Source organism: Scardinius erythrophthalmus, assembly GCF_964197995.2.
Source record: "Scardinius erythrophthalmus genome assembly, chromosome: 9".
NCBI classification, from domain to species: domain Eukaryota; kingdom Metazoa; phylum Chordata; class Actinopteri; order Cypriniformes; family Leuciscidae; genus Scardinius; species Scardinius erythrophthalmus.
The window spans coordinates 31,514,790-31,531,237 of NC_138229.1; the positions used below are offsets into that span (position 1 = coordinate 31,514,790).

Genomic DNA, 16,448 nt, shown 5'->3' on the forward strand with positions numbered 1-16,448 from the left:
GACATCCATTTGTGGTGTCCGAAACCATAGTGGGCATCACTGAGTGCGCTTATTCAATCCCGCATTGCACTGCAATAACGAGTGTACAACTCCTTCAAGTGAACAGTATTAGTGGACTAACGTAGGAAATATTGAATGAGGATTTAGGGAGCGATTTCGGATTCAGCCAGAGTGTGTATTTATTAGCTATATGTGCTGGTTTATTGTGGTAACACTCACCATCGCGAGCACCGCGGACACGTTCCAGAGCAGAGAGCGCGCGAGCGCGTTGCACGTCTTTCCTGTGAGGCTCACCGGCGATTCACGCGCTCCGACTGGACCAGCGACGCCACAGCGACACAGCGCGAGGCACAGGATGCTTACGGCCAAATCTTTAACAAAAACAACAACATCACATTTCACAAAACGTGAAGGTTAAATTGGATAGCTACTCTAGAGTTTGTTTGTAGACTGAAAACAGCAACAATACTTACAGCTACAGACCCTGGGCAGCATTGTTGCGTTCAGTTGATGCATATTCTAGTGCTTAGGATCAGGATTTGTCCTTTTATAAATCTTCTGGAGATATGGGAGTTCCCTTTTCGAAACATATTAACTCAAATGAAAACAACCCGCTGCCCATGTGTTTTGAAATTTCCGTGGTATTATAGATGTTGAGTTCTGGAGTTTAGGACACGCTGCTTGCATACATTGGGAATTAACGCACGTTTCGATTTACGCTGACATACATTACAAGTACAGTGTGTGTACAGGATAACAATCTTGAGGCTTCTTATTCGGTAAAGCCCCTACTGTCACTTTAACAGTATTTTAAATTTAGTTGCATTCTCGTTTACAGTCACAATAAACATTTAGCAGAAACACGCAAAGAAAGGTTAAAAAGAACACTGGGCATTTAAGAGATGTCCAGGTGTAACGTCCACAAGGAATTTTATCGAATGTTATGATAGTAAAATATAAACATTAAAAAATATCTCTGACAGCATTTGTGGTATGCTATTGTTAATGTTGATAACGAAATTAATTTCTGAAATATTTTTATTTATTTTTTTCCTGATGGGAGAAGATCGATGTGGCTTTACTTTTAAATTGTAACAATTAGATATAAGTTATGCTTGTGCAAGACAATGATGATGCATCAGCCAATGTGTTATTATAGGAAATAAATAAACATTTTCTAATTTATTTGTTATAGCACAAAATGTAAAATATTAAACTCACATACTTTTACATAATGCATAAATTACTTTTAATGTAATTCTTAATATTTCTATAAATGTTGAAAGTGTCATTTGAATTAAAATACTAAATAAAGAATTGTTTTTAACATTTTATTTTGACAATTTAGTTCATAATAAGTGAATAACCGATGACAGACAAAGCAGAATACCAGAGATTCATCTGAAAGAAAGAAAAAAAAAGAAAATTCTATGCATTTTATTCATTCAAATTTAATTGCCCATATTTTAATTGAAGATATGTCGTAATATTAACACTATGAATGCAAACTGAATGATTTCACTCAATAAACCTATAGGTTTAATTAAATCAAAAATGTCTGAAATGTACATCTAATTCATGAAAATGCTGTACTGAATAATAACCCCATTAATTACAATAATTATTGTTATTGTAATTATTTAAAAAATTACAAATAGACACAAAAAAATTATATTCAACATAATACAATGTCATAGATCACTATTTTCCAGAGACACAAAATTAGATCAATTAACCTCAAAATGGTTTCGGCTGACTAAATCTCACAAGTGTTGATGTTCAGATGAAATGACTAAATTAAGGACAGCGAAGTCATTCATCAGAAAGTGCTGAGTATAGATTTTGTGCCATCACAAAATGGAGAAAAAAAATAATTATCTTGTCCCAAAATTGTCAAGTCACCATGAAATCAAAATTGACAATTCTTATTTTTATTAATGGAATGTTGCAATATTTATTATTATAAATGACTTATTCGTGCACATTGTTATTTTTTTATTATTCATGTGCCCTCATAATCTATAATCAAAATAACTTCCCCTCCCATCTCTTCTCTTCCTTGATGATGTGTTTTACTGGCAGGAGGGTGGGGCAATCTGTTAATCACATGAGATAAACCAATAGCAAAACACATCAATCCAAAAAATTCCCCATGGACAGACTCAAGTCCCAAACTACATTTGTTCTTGTTCGAGAGCGCGGCTATACATCACAATAGGGTATACATCACAAATCGGAAGTTCATTCCGACTTTAAAATTCCGGTCCAAGCTCAACAGCTGCTTATGAGCACCACTCATTTATAGCACACCTTCAAAGGGATAGTTCACCCAAAAAATTTTGGAAAGTGGGTTCATCCATCAAAGTCCATCAAAAGTGCATCCATCCATGATAAAAGTGCATCCATCCATGATAAAAGTGCATCTATCCATCATAAAAGTGCATCTATCCATCATAAAAGTGCATCTATCCATCATAAACGTGCTTCACACGGCTCTGCAGGGGTTAATAAAGGCCTTCTGAAGTGAGGCAATTGCCGGAAGCTAGTTATTTTAAATGATAAAGTTTTAAATATGAATATTTTTCTTATACGAACGCATCGCTTCAGTTCATAAGGCCTTTATTAACCCCCCAGGGCCGCGTGGAGCACTTTTATCAGGGATGGATGCACTTTGATGGACTTCCAAAAACAAAAACCCATTGACTCCCATTATAAAGCTTAGAAGAGCCAGGACATTTTTTTTTTAAAATAATTGTATTCGTCTGAAAGAAGAATGTCATATAAACCTAGGATGGCTTAAGGTGAGTGAATCCTAGGCTAATTTAAATTTTATGGTGAACTATCCCTTTAAGCTAAGGTTTTACAAATATATATTATTTGAACCACTATTTTAACGATTCATTAAAGATAATGCATGTTAACAAGCTTTTACTGTGATAAAATGATAGCTTTTCTGTGTAAAAACCCTAAAGCGACAGTAAAAATGATCATTTTTGTACGTCTCAAAAAACACGCTTTACAGAAAAAAATGAATGTAAGTGATTATATGAAATTATAAGCTTAAAAAAATTAATTTCCATGTAAGTGCTTCACTGTAACCTTGATATTTTCTGTTTCTTCTTCTGACAGATCATAATTTAACTTGCTTTAAACAGGAGTGTTCCTCTTTTTGTCCCATTTAATGTCACATTTCAAGTAAAACTGTCACATTTCCTCTCTTTGGCACCAGTGATTTTAAGTATGAAACAGCAAGCTTTCCTATATCGTCATTTGGAGGGTTTTTCAAAAATTTTCATAAAATCAAGAAAAGTGTTAACAGAGGCTTATATTTGAAAAACTCTCATGGCTTGCCCTCCCTCCCTCCCTCCCAAGTTGCAGTTCCTGGAAATGCCTCATTACTGAGTTCTGGACACATTCACATTCTGGACAGGCCCTTACAGTCATATTTTTTTACATTTTATGAATATACTACATTTCATGTATTTCATACACATTCCCATATTATTGCTTTTATAAGCCACAATGTTGAACAAGAGTGGAAACCCCACTAAAAACAGCTTAACTGTCTTTATTTTCTTTATTATTTGTGTTTATTTGGTGGGGCAGACACGTAATAACTGATGTAATATTGTGGTACTGGGCTCTTGCCCGGGAGAGAGTGGGAGTGCAGTCTTGATCTGGAGTGTTATGCGTAATCTGGCCACAAAAAGGAAGTAGAACTACTCGACTCTCGGGTCAGTGCTGTATGCTTATTCTTTCTGACAAAGTGCTATTTTGTCAGATTTACTATTGTGTTAAAATTCTGCGGAGTTCTGACATGAACTTGAAGTAAGAGAGATCTGTTTTTTACACAGTTATTTTCATTTATTGCATTTTTTTTTTTTTTTAAGAGGTTTCGTTTTTGGGACTGACCTAATACAAACCACAATGACACTTGTGTTTGTTTGGGGTTAAGTGCTTCATCCCATGTGACAGTTTAGTAGATAAAAACCATGTCATACTGGCCCATATTAAGTCATTTATTAGACCGTGATTTCCTTTTACAGTTCTGTGCACAAATACAGAATGGTGTGTCACTTACATCTGTGAAACAGGAAATGCCACATTTAGAAGAAAAAGTAAGTAAAATAGGCATTCGTAAAAGACTGACATTATAGTTCATTGTGAACACAATAATACATTTCCACCACACCAGGCAGCTTCAAACAAATATAATGCTAACATTATCCTAAAATTCACGTTTGGTTATGTTTTCTTTGTTTTAGGTAGGAGAGCTCCATCCACAGCACATTATCCAGTGCAAACACTGCGTCAGAGTAAAACTAGAGAGTAAAGTAAACATATTCATCCTCAAAGAGAGATATTGATGATTAGTAAGCGAATCCAGCAATTATCTGCACAGAGAAGCAGTTTACTATAGTTTGATATAGAAGCATGTTTCTGCCACACACACACACACACACACACACAAAAAAACCCTTTTAATCTTACAATTTTTTCTAAGAACTGCAAGTTTATATCTCACATTTTGGAGTTTATAACTCGTAATTACAAGTTTACTATATATCTAACAATTCTGAGAAAACCCCCAGATCTGGAAGGTATAAACTTGTGAGTTTATATCTCAGAAGTCTTACTATTGTTCCTCACAATTGCGAGTTTATATATCACAATTCTTAGGCCTACTTTATTCCTCGCAATTGTGAGTTTGTCTCACAAATCTGACTTAATTTTTCACAACTGCAAGTTTATAACTCGCAATTGTGAGAAAAAAAGTAAAAATTGTGAGAAAAAAGTAACTTTTTTTCCGCCCATGGCGGAAACAAGCTTCCATAGTTCAAGGGATAGTTCACCTAAAATGAATAAGCCTTTTTTTATTCTATGGAAAATAAGAAAGATATTTTGAAAACGGCTTCTTGTTTTTACCCATACAATGAAAGTCAATGGGGTCCAATGTTGTTTATTACTCAAATGACTTTCATTGTATGGACAAAAACCATTCTTGGAAATATCTTTAAGCAGGTTTGAAACGACATGACGGTGCATAAATGATGACAAAATCATTTAATTGTTGGGTGAACTAGCTCATTGTTGTTTCCTATTAAGGTCCATAGGGAGTGACCTATTCAGTGCATCATGAAACCAGCAGACATTCTACACAGGAACAGATCCATCCTGTCAGTGATTGATTCATGTTGAATGATTCTTTTACATTATGAAGGATCAACATGACTTCCTCAAAAGTGAGTGTGTAACCCTCAGCTAAGGTGTGGGCATGCATGAACACTTACAGCATGTATAATTGACATACATCCACACAAAGCTTGTAAAATAGGCAAAAACACACACATCTAGTTGAAAAAGGGGTCTATAGCGAGTACACTGCTTCATAATATATTGAAACACAAGTGGTTGGACCCTGTGCGGTTTGCCTCAAAATGGAGAATCACAGCGACCGTGGCACACTGCTTTGCTTTTGGCCAGAGACTTCTCCATCATGTGCCTCTGCTGGCTGTGTGCATGCCTGTTCAAAAACAAGAAAGAAAAGATTTTTTTTTTACATGTCATTTCATCAAAAACTCATTGTAGGCTCTAATTTAAAGCACCCCTATTATGCTTTTTTGGATATGAATTCATGTAGTGTTATACAGCTGTAAATGTAAAAGGTCTGCAAAGTTTTAAAGATCAAAGTTTTAAATGGAATTACTGTCTCGTAAAAAAACGGAAATGATTCTAAACTGCCTGAAATTAGTTGTCAGTAAATCTAGTATTACCTCCTATTTGAACCCACGTATGTTTGTAACAAATTTGCATAATGCCAGCCTGTGGCCTTCATTGGTTGCTCGTGAACAATGTCTACTTTGATCCGACCTCAAACACTGTAGTTCTTGCTGAGGCCTGAAAGAGTTTGGTTCATGTCTTCGACATGTCAAGAATGGGTGGTGATGGCGCAGTGGATAAGACACATGCCTTTGGTGTGAGAGACCCGGGTTCGAATCCACTGTGAGACACCAATGTGTCCCTGAGCAAGACACTTTGCTCCAGAGGCGTGCAACCTCTGACATGTATAGCAATTGTAAGTCGCTTTGGATAAAAGCGTCAGCTAAATGAATAAATGTAAATGTAAGAAGAGGCTGTTTTCTGTGTGGCGAAAACAAATCCATTGCATGCACTTCCAAAGGATGACAGACTGGGCCATCTGACCAATCAGAGCAGAGTAGACCAATCACAACAGACTGGGGCATCTGACCAATCAGAGCAGAGTAGACCAATCACAACAGACTGGGGCATCTGACCAATCAGAGCAGAGTAGACCAATCACACCAGACTGGGCCATCTGACCAATCAGAGCAGAGTAGACCAATAACAAAAGACCAGGGGCCTCATTTATAAAGCTTGCGTACGCACAAAACGGGGCTGAAAACATGCGTACGCCAGTTCCTGCACAAATGGTGGGATTTATAAAGAAAAACTTGACGGGAAAATTTGCGCACCCGGACGCAAACTCTGACCCATGCGTACGAACGTTTTGGGGATAGAGCACTTTGGCGACACAGATGGTGAGCTGGAGTTAAATGTATTTTTGGTCACTTTTATACAGAAAATCTAAAGAAAATTAAACATATACAGAAAGATTATACAAATACAATTTCACTCACCAAGCCTGTTACTTGAAGCAAATATCCATTTCTTCTTAAATGTCCGCGGCAGCGAGCGTGTTGGGCCGTTTAGTGAAACTGACGCAAATAACAGTTTAAATAAATAAAATACTTCTGATATAAACATTTCTATTAAATATGTCATTTAAATTAATGGAGTTAAACACTTAAACATGAAATCATTACTGAAGTTACAACATTTTTTTTAAATTCAATCAATAGAAATATTTGTTGTGGATGCGATTGTTTTAGAACACTTTTCCTGTGGGGTGCTTTAATGTTTTAACCACAGAGATAATTGCTTATCATGATAATACCAGATTGTCTGAGAAAATAGTTTCGTGCAAATAATGCCCAAGGCCTATCTGTTTCCATTAAAAATATAAATCAATTAAAAATACAATTCGGCAAGTGGAAAAGATTGAGAAAAACTTTCTCTGAAATGTATTTTACACTATTTGATTTATGTAGGCTATTCAAAAACAAGGCAAGGATAGACAACTACTTGATTTGTGTTAATGTAATGTTTCTTGTACCGTTTATATCATTTGCATATGATTATTCATCCACGTGATAACGTTTAAGTTATCACGTGGATGAATAATCTTATGCAAATGATATGTAGATGAGGATCTGCATAGTAAAACTAGGCGTTGTAAGCTCCATATTTGGTTATTTCGGGTGGAGACGCATGTACGCACAATCTTCCGCTGACTGGGATTTATAAAATTAATTCTGCGCAGGTTCTGGCGTACGCACGGTTTTATAAGTCTGAATATTTTTTTGCGTATGCCATTTTTGGCTTTCGGGCGCACGTACACTTTTAGTAAGGTTCCTACGCACAGTTTTATAAATGAGGCCCCAGGCCATCTGAACAATCAGAGCAGAGTAGACCAATCACAACAGACTGGGCCATCTGACCAATCAGAGCAGAGTAGACCAATCACAACACACTAAGCTATCTGACCAATCAGAGCAGAGTAGACCAGTCACAGCAGACTGGTGCCATCTGACCAATCAGAGCAGAGTGAACCAATAATAAAAAAAAAGACTGGGTCATCTGACTAATCAGAGCAGAGTTGAGCAATCAACCAATCACAACAGACTGGGCCATCTGACCAATCAGAGCAGAGTAGACCAATAACAAAAGACCAGGCCATCTGACCAATCAGAGCAGAGTAGACCAATCACAACAGACTGGGCCATCTGACCAATCAGAGCAGAGTAGACTAATAACAAAAGACCAGGCCATCTGACCAATCAGAGCAGAGTAGACCAATCACAACAGACTGGGCCATCTGACCAATCAGAGCAGAGTAGACTAATAACAAAAGACCAGGCCATCTGACCAATCAGAGCAGAGTAGACCGATCACAACAGACTGGGCCATCTGACCAATCAGAACAGAGTAGACCAATCACAACAGACTGGGCCATCTGACCAATCAGAGCAGAGTAGACCAATCACAACAGACCGGGCCATCTGACCAATCAGAGCAGAGTGAACCAGTTAAAAAAAAAAGACTGGGCCATCTGACCAATCAGAGCAGAGTAGACCAATAACAAAAAACCAGGCCATCTGAACAATCAGAGCAGAGTAGACCAATCACAACAGACTGGGCCATCTGACCAATCAGAACAGAGTAGACCAAACACAACAGACTGGTGCCATCTGACCAATCAGAACAGAGTAGACCAATAACAAAAGACCAGGCCATCTGACCAATCAGAGCAGAGTAGACTAATCACAACAGACCGGGCCATCTGACCAATCAGAGCAGAGTAGACCAATGACAACAGACCGGGCCATCTGACCAATCAGAGCAGAGTGAACCAGTTAAAAAAAAAAAAGACTGGGTCATCTGACTAATCAGAGCAGAGTAGACCAATCAACCAATCACAACAGACTGGGCCATCTGACCAATCAGAGCAGAATAGACAAATCACAACAGACTGGGCCATCTGACCAATCAGTGTAGAGCTGACCAATCACAACAGACTGGGCCATCTGACCAATCAGAGCAGAGTAGACAAATCACAACAGACTGGGCCATCTGACCAATCAGTGTAGAGCTGACCAATCACAACAGACTGGGCCATCTGACCAATCAGAGCAGAGTAGGCAAATCACAACAGACTGGGCCATCTGACCAATCAGTGTAGAGCTGACCAATCACAACAGACTGGGCCATCTGACCAATCAGAGCAGAGTAGGCAAATCACAACAGACTGGGCCATCTGACCAATCAGTGTAGAGCTGACCAATCACAACAGACTGGGTCATCTGACCAATCAGAGCAGAGTTGCTTCGCAGAAAGAAGAGGTTTAGAGACACTGAATCCTTTATCGAGCAGTTTCAGACACTGTGAGAAATGAGGTGATGCTGCAATGTAGATTAAGAGAAATTTGGGGGGGGGGGTTTTGCCTTGGATGCATGTAACCCTATTGTAGGAGACCTCCAAAACAAAATAAGGAACCTTTACAATAGCATAATAGGGGCACTTTAAGCTGCGTTTTGATTGGGTTACAGGCCTAACCTGGTCAGATCCTCCACATCTACCAGCATGGCATCCTGCTCCATGTGTAGTTCATCTCTCATGAGCAACAGCTGAACCAGCTCCTCATTCAGACCTGCAATGCAATTACAAGTCAAATCCACAAGTCTTTATTGCCCTTACCACAACGAAATATGTTTGTCTTACACTGGTTGTTGCATATTATAAAAAAGAAATAAGAAGAGCATGGCTAAAACTGACAATTGCATGTGTTGTCAATTAGATGTCATTAATTAGATAACTAAAAAATATATATATAAAGTTAAATGAAACAATGAAACATTACATAAATAATAATAACAGAATGGCTTATTTTGAATATTTCCATCTCCGGTCTTCACCTTGAATCTGAGAGTGCAGGTCATTGGTGATAACCTGTAACTGACCAAGACTCATGTCCCTCAGGTCCACAGGCCTCAGACTCCTCTTCATTAGGCTCTCACTGATGTGTGGCAGATGTGGCAACTAAAGCACAAGAACAAAGTTGAGTCAAGTTAATTGTATTGTGTGTTTTTTTTTCTTGTAAGCAAGCGCTCTGAGGTGACGTGAAAGCCCTTTTGAAAACTGAGGACACAATAAGCTTTGGGAAAGGAACATAGCACAGCTCTATTCTTGGACACTCGTCTCACTGACCAGGTCTGCCACGGGGGACCTGCGGTGTAGCTGAATCTGTCTCTCCACCTCCACCTGCATGCGGGCCATGGGACGGGCCAGAGCCAGAGCCACACGCGCCTCCTCCTGCAGCCGCCGCTGTAGCCGCCAGAATTCAGAATCCTCCGAGTCCAGGTCTTCCTCTCCTGTATCCCGGTCAGACAGAGATGAACTCTGTTTACTCTATAGGGAGACAGAGGAAAAACCAAAACTGCTCAGTTAAGATGCATACGTTTTAGTTTCAAAATGCAGAACTCGGTGTAATAGGCATTCAGGGACAATGTGTCGTATACCATAGGTGACAATGGGGTGTCCAGGCTGGTTTCTGTTCTGCTGTCCTCTGCATCGCTGTCTCTGTCACTGCTGCTGTCATTCACAAAACACATCTGTAGATTCACCCCATTCTGAAACCTGTAGAGTGCAGCGAGAAAAGAGCAAGGTGAGACATGAAATCTGATTTAGAAGAAAGAATAAATATTATGCAGCAGGTGTACTACTCATGGATACCAGTTGAATCTATCTATCTATCTATCTATCTATCTATCTATCTATCTATCTATCTATCTATCTATCTATCTATCTATCTATCTATCTATCTATCTATCTATCTATCTATCTATCTATCTATCTATCTATCTATCTATCTATCTATCTATCTATCTATCTATCTATCTATCTATCTATCTATCTATCTATCTATCTATCTATCTATCTATCTAAATTATTTTATTTTACTTTTGACCTTTTTTCACTGCTATTCATCATTTAAGATTTGCATATTCTGACTGTTTTTGCATAAAAAATAATTATAAAAAAAGTTTGAATTTGTTAAAAAAAAGGTTAGTGTTCATCTACAACAATGCAGCTTTTTGCCATTTTACTCAATTCCATTGTCCTTTGCAATATTGTTTTAATATGCTACTTTGATACTTTATTTTGTTGTGGTGTGAAATACAACCAAAGACTTATATGCACTTTAGAATATATTTCGATTGGCAATCTATCAGCGCCATGTGGAAAAAAAAAAAATATATATATTTTAGTCACATAGCATGAACAATTTGAAGAAAAAACGGCTTAAAAACACAAAGAAAAGTTTAAGAAGATTTAAACTTCACATAAAAACTTCAGATTTTTTAAACTGAACCGCGAAAGAGTGAAATTTCTATTTTTAGTGTCTGTGAACCACAGTGAAACTTCCCACGGAAAGACTTTCCTCTTCAGATGCAAGAGAATCTTGTGGTTAATAGCATTCTAAGAAAACACTGACTGCTTCAAGTAATTCTATAATTACAGTTGAAGGCTTCATTGGCAGAGTTTACTCCTGACTGGTTGGTATGAGACTGAATCTGTGGTATCTCTTTTAAAGTAATTAAGTAAACAAAGATAAAGAGTTTTGTGGGGAAACATGCTCATTCTGTTTAATTTCAACCGTCTTTGGACTTTCTTTTGCTTGGGTTTCTAGGAACCGTCTTTGGACTTTCTTTTGCTTGGATTTCTACGAACCTTCTTTAACGTAGTTGCAAATTGAGAAAAGCACAGAAAAACAGCAACTCCGACACCATCAAACATGGCCAAACCATGGAATTGTGGTAAAATTATGACTGATGCAAAAAATAAAAGTCTTAAATAAGATGGTAAGTGATAAATTATGAGGTTTCTGACTTTATTAAGAGAAAGCGTTAAAATAATAATTGTACAGTACATGACTGTATATAAATGTTTAGTGCAGATTAAATATAAAGACACCAAATTAGCACCAGCAGACAATTATATAACAATTAAAAGTGATCACTGATCTCTTAAGGAGCACATTTTTGCAGAAAGATTATGAATTGCTGGTATTTTCACTCTCTGCAACATCTTTTCATCTCCACATCAGTAATGTCTGAATTCCTTTCCCATATCATTCTTGAGAAAATGTGAAAAGTCAACAGACTCTCTTTCTACCATCCCAAAGTGCTCTAAACATGAAACGGTAAGCACAGCACAGCAGACCAAAATAGAAACAAAGTAAAAATTGTTCCTTTTTTCTGTCAAATATTTGTTTGAGCAAAAAACAAAGTGGAGACTGGTGTCAAGCAGGAAATTGGGTTGACTATACCAAGATAACATAAATTATACACTGAAATCGAATTCTAGGTTTGGTATGCTGCAATGATCCCTGCACCTTGCCACTGCCACCTTTGTCTTGCTTGGTTGTGGTTTAAAATACACTTAATATTCAGTAATAATATCAATTTAAATTAGGGTGACCAGATTTCTCAATTCTCAGAGTGGAATTCAAGACTCCCTTTTTAATTATTTATATAATATGCATGATAAATATAATAATTAATAACTCTTTTTTTAAAGATGATGTACACAAATGCTTCTTTTTGACATCTTAACGTCCGACTTAAAGGGGTCATATAATGGTACATGCACTTTTACAAGTTGATTGTACTGAAATGTGTGTTGGCAGTGCCTGTACACAACCATCATAAAAAGATAAAAATCCATCCAGAGTTTTTTTTTAAATCTTCTTATATGTTTTCCCCTCTCTCAAATCAAGCCGTTCGACCGTGTGACGTCACACGGTCGGACGCCCCTCCCACGATTGTTGATTGACAGCAGCGTTTCAACACAGACCCGCCCTCGATCATGAGCGAGCTGTCAATCATACTCCGCGCGGACTGGCGCGGTCATTGTTGATACGCTGGAGCACTGTCTATGAGCAGAATGGCATCTAAGCGATAGTGGTGTTCTGTTCTTGGGTGTAATAACGAACACAGCAGTCATTTTGATGTTCCTAAATCCGAACCGCTGAAAACGCAGTGGCTGAGTTTTGTTTTCGAAGGGAATATTTCCCACGATCAACGCGCGAATCATTTACATTTACACTCAGGGTACATTAACGTTACGGCATGTTTTCTATGTACAACGTTCTCAATAATTCATAATCCCATGTTTATAATGAACAACGCGTTATGGTTATTGTGTTATTGTGTTACAAACGGTGTACACACAGAACAGAGGGGCAGGGTGAGCAAAGCTCATTATCATTTAAAGACACATGCACTTAAACGGCGTGCTGAAAACAGAGCTGTTTTTGACCAGGTAAAATGAGTGTTTTCTTACAATACTAATGAGAATTTTTAATTAAAGTATATTACAAACTTTTCATTTAGACCCTAAAGAATCATATTAGCTTGTACAAAAATGGCATTATATGACCCCTTTAAAGGGATTTTTTTGACTGTGGAAGTCAATGGGGTATTTGGTTACCCATATTCTTTAAAATTTCTTATTTTATGTTAATTGGAAGAAATTCATACAGGTTTCGAACAACTTGAGGGTGAGAAAATGATGACAGAATTTTCATTTTTGAACGAACTATCCCTTTAAGCTCCTACTCGTTCTCACTGACACCAGATCCCAGCTTCACTATCAATAGGGAATTGTGATTGGATGGTAATTTTGTTCTCCAAAATATACAATGACATGATTGACTACCTTAGATTAGACAGGAGACTCTCTCTATTGCTTAGCTATAAACAATTTTTTAGGAAAGGTGAAATATGGGACAAAACATGATTTTGTTTTTCATAGTAAGTTGGGACACTATTAAATACAGGACTGTCCTGGTAAAAACTGGATATCTGATCATTTAACTGCACTGACACTATTAGATTAGAACCAAATTTGATCAGAATTGAGCTGGATAATGGCGCTCCCCGTGATTTTGCCAAGTAAGACAACATGTTTTGTTGATCCAGGAACATTCCAGTCATAAACCTATCCCTACCCATAAACCCTACCATAAGTTTTCCATAAAATCAGAGAGAAATGATAGGTGAATAACACTGATGTAGAAGCACCTAACCCTGATTGTAAGCCTAAACTTGACATAAACTGTAAACTTGTCCCTTAAATCTGATCGGTTGACTCAAATGTTGATCCAGGAACATGTAGTACTTGGTGAAATCATGTTCACTGGATAATGGCAATTGACAATTTACATATATATAATCATTAAACATCCTACAGGGAAGGGCAATAAGTGTAATGAACCAGAAACAATTGAATATGTTCTCATTCACTGCATAACATAAAAAAATAAAAAACATGTATTAAAGGATAAGTACAGGAAATGGAACATAATACACTCTCATTAGAAAATCTTCTGGATGATGTGAAATGAGAAAGAATTTATGCAATTTTGAGGTTTTTGAAACAAGAATTGATTTAAGAATATAGTTTTGTTTTTCCTTCTCATTTTCCATCAATGCTTCACACTCTAGTTCAGTTGGTGGCGGAAGAAGAAGAAGAAGAAGAAGAAGAAAAATAAGCAGAAGAACCAGAAGAAGAAGAAAAATAAGCAGAAGAAGAAGAAAGCCCCTATTGTCTATACTGAAGAGCTTTAAACCACTAACACTGTTATTTTTATGTTTATTAATGTGAAGCTGTTTTGAAATGATCGGTATTGTATTACGCGCTATATAAATAAATGTGACTTGACAGTTCTCATGGTTAAAAGAAAATGATGCTTCGTCATCTAGTAACAAAAATATTCTCAGCAGAACCTTTTAAAATACTTGCAACTGTTTTCATTATTATTATTTTACCAGTAGCTATATCATCCCAGTCAATACAGTTATACACTAAAAACAATCAACATTACATAAGACACACAACATCAAGCCACTGATCACAAGCGCACACTGACCGGGAGGACGGGCAGTTTTTGCTGCTCTTGCTGCAGCCAGTAAAGGTAACTGGTCCGTCGTCATAGAAACTGCCAAGGGCCAGCTTCTGCCTAATGGACTCCCTCTCGTTCCTCTGGGCCTGAGTGCAAACACAGTGGACTTCAATAAATGAAGAGAACGCTCATAGACAGTCAACACAACATGTAGGCCACAGAAGACCTCGCGACCAGGAATATTTGATGAGGCATTTTAAATGTCATCCGCTTTAATTCAACGTCTATTGAATGCTTGTGTTAAAGGGTAAACAACTCGCTAGATTTCAAGGACAAGAAGGTACAGTATCGGTGTGGGAGTGTGAACAGGAAGGTACAATATAAATCAACAAACAGCAAATTACAAAGACGAAGAGAAAAAAATGGAGAGAGACATGAGGCAGTACGCATGAAGCCCTCGACAAACAAACCCACATAAACATCATAAATACATAATCGCTTGACTATTCCTGATGACGTTATATTGGTAAGAATAATGTTCTCTCAGATGTGCATACTACACTCAGTTCATTGCCATGGCAACACGGTTGCCTTCTGATGGTGCTCAGAATGACTAATATTTAAAAATGCCTTACACTCATCTCTGCAATAATCGTAAGGCCTACTATTGTAAAATGCAATTTTCCCTTCCTATATCCACGGACATGCTTATTTTAGCTCACTTTCATTTTCAGCCTGACTGCAGAGCAGTTCCACTGAGATTAACATTTGGATGGAGAAATATATGGGGCAGAAGAGAGGCCGATTCATGATGCACGTTACTGAAACATCCATAGCTCAGCTTGTGATGTAATATTAGCAATCTGTAAAGCAGGTTTTCTGTGCATTCTGAGGAATGGGAACAGCTTAATTGAATTGCTTTTATTAAAGAGTGAGATGTTGCCATTAAACTAGCAGATAATGCCAAACAAAAACAGCCATCCATATACACAAAACATACGACCTTGTGTGGGATGGGTTGAATTGGTCCCAAATCAAGCAGTGCATTTATTTATTTATTTATTTTTGTCTTTTTCAGTTTTGATCATATATCGATGAACTAAGAAATTTAACATCCATCACTCAGAATGCAGTTCCTTTCTTATTATCAGAAATATTCATTTAATCTTGAAGCCACCTCATACAACATGATTTTGCAAATATACACTTGTGTGTGTACACACACAATATAAAGCACACTGATGCCACGCTTACACTATATATATAAAAAAAAAAAAATATATATATAGACCTGTCTTACCTGGTAAACACATTTCTCTTGGTGCACCATCTTTCAGCGCATTGTATAGTGCAGCAGCCTAGCCCTACCTTCTACTGCAGTGTCTGAGCTACACCCTTGAGACCAGCATCACACACATATGAAAGAGGGGGAGGAGGGAGAGTGCAAGCGAGCATGCAAGGAGAGCACAAGCGTCTCACAATGGAACGCAGCCACGTAAAAAAAAAAAAAAAAAAAAAGCAGTGAACTAGATTCGTAATTTGGGATCAATTTCACACTAGATTTTTAAATAAATGAAAAAAAAATAAAAAGTGAACTAGATCCATATTTTGGCATCAATTTCACAATAGATTAATCTATTTAATCTATCCACAAATTTTTATAATGCACAAAACTGGGTGGTACAGTTGTAATAAAAATGATTCAACCCGCACAGCAAATCAGGTTTCACACTTACATATAGTTAAGTAGAGTAAAGGTAAAGCATATGTGCCATACTGTCCCGGAGGAGGGCTCCGAGCTCGGAATTTGGCCCAAACCCAGAGAACTCCCCCATCCCAGGGTGGGATAGGAATAGTTAGAATCTGAACGTGCTCCTTCAGAACTGTTAATAAAACATAATTT

General features: G+C 37.5%; 1 protein-coding gene across 1 annotated transcript; it reads right to left on the reverse strand.

Annotated features, from left to right (window-relative positions):
- Positions 1–4,005: 4,005 nt before the first annotated feature.
- Positions 4,006–15,930, reverse strand: LOC308696044 (schwannomin-interacting protein 1). The gene is made up of 7 exons (XM_081374392.1): positions 15,846–15,930; positions 14,573–14,691; positions 10,158–10,275; positions 9,847–10,047; positions 9,555–9,678; positions 9,196–9,289; positions 4,006–5,524 (listed from the first exon to the last, which is right to left on the reverse strand). Exons 1-7 carry the CDS (start codon positions 15,873–15,875, stop codon positions 5,434–5,436), a joined length of 777 nt encoding a protein of 258 aa, XP_081230518.1. The 5' UTR covers positions 15,876–15,930; the 3' UTR covers positions 4,006–5,433.
- Between the last annotated feature and the right edge of the window lie 518 nt (positions 15,931–16,448).

Bases quoted from the DNA above. Each gene is read 5' to 3' on its own strand.
- LOC308696044 (XM_081374392.1), bottom strand. From the start codon at position 15,875: ATGGTGCACCAAGAGAAATGTGTTTACCAG. The intron at 10,048-10,157 runs GTATACGACACA...GTCTCCCTATAG, and splicing joins ACACCCCATTGTCACCTATG to AGTAAACAGAGTTCATCTCT. The intron at 5,525-9,195 runs GTTAGGCCTGTA...GTTTTTGAACAG, and splicing joins GATGTGGAGGATCTGACCAG to GCATGCACACAGCCAGCAGA.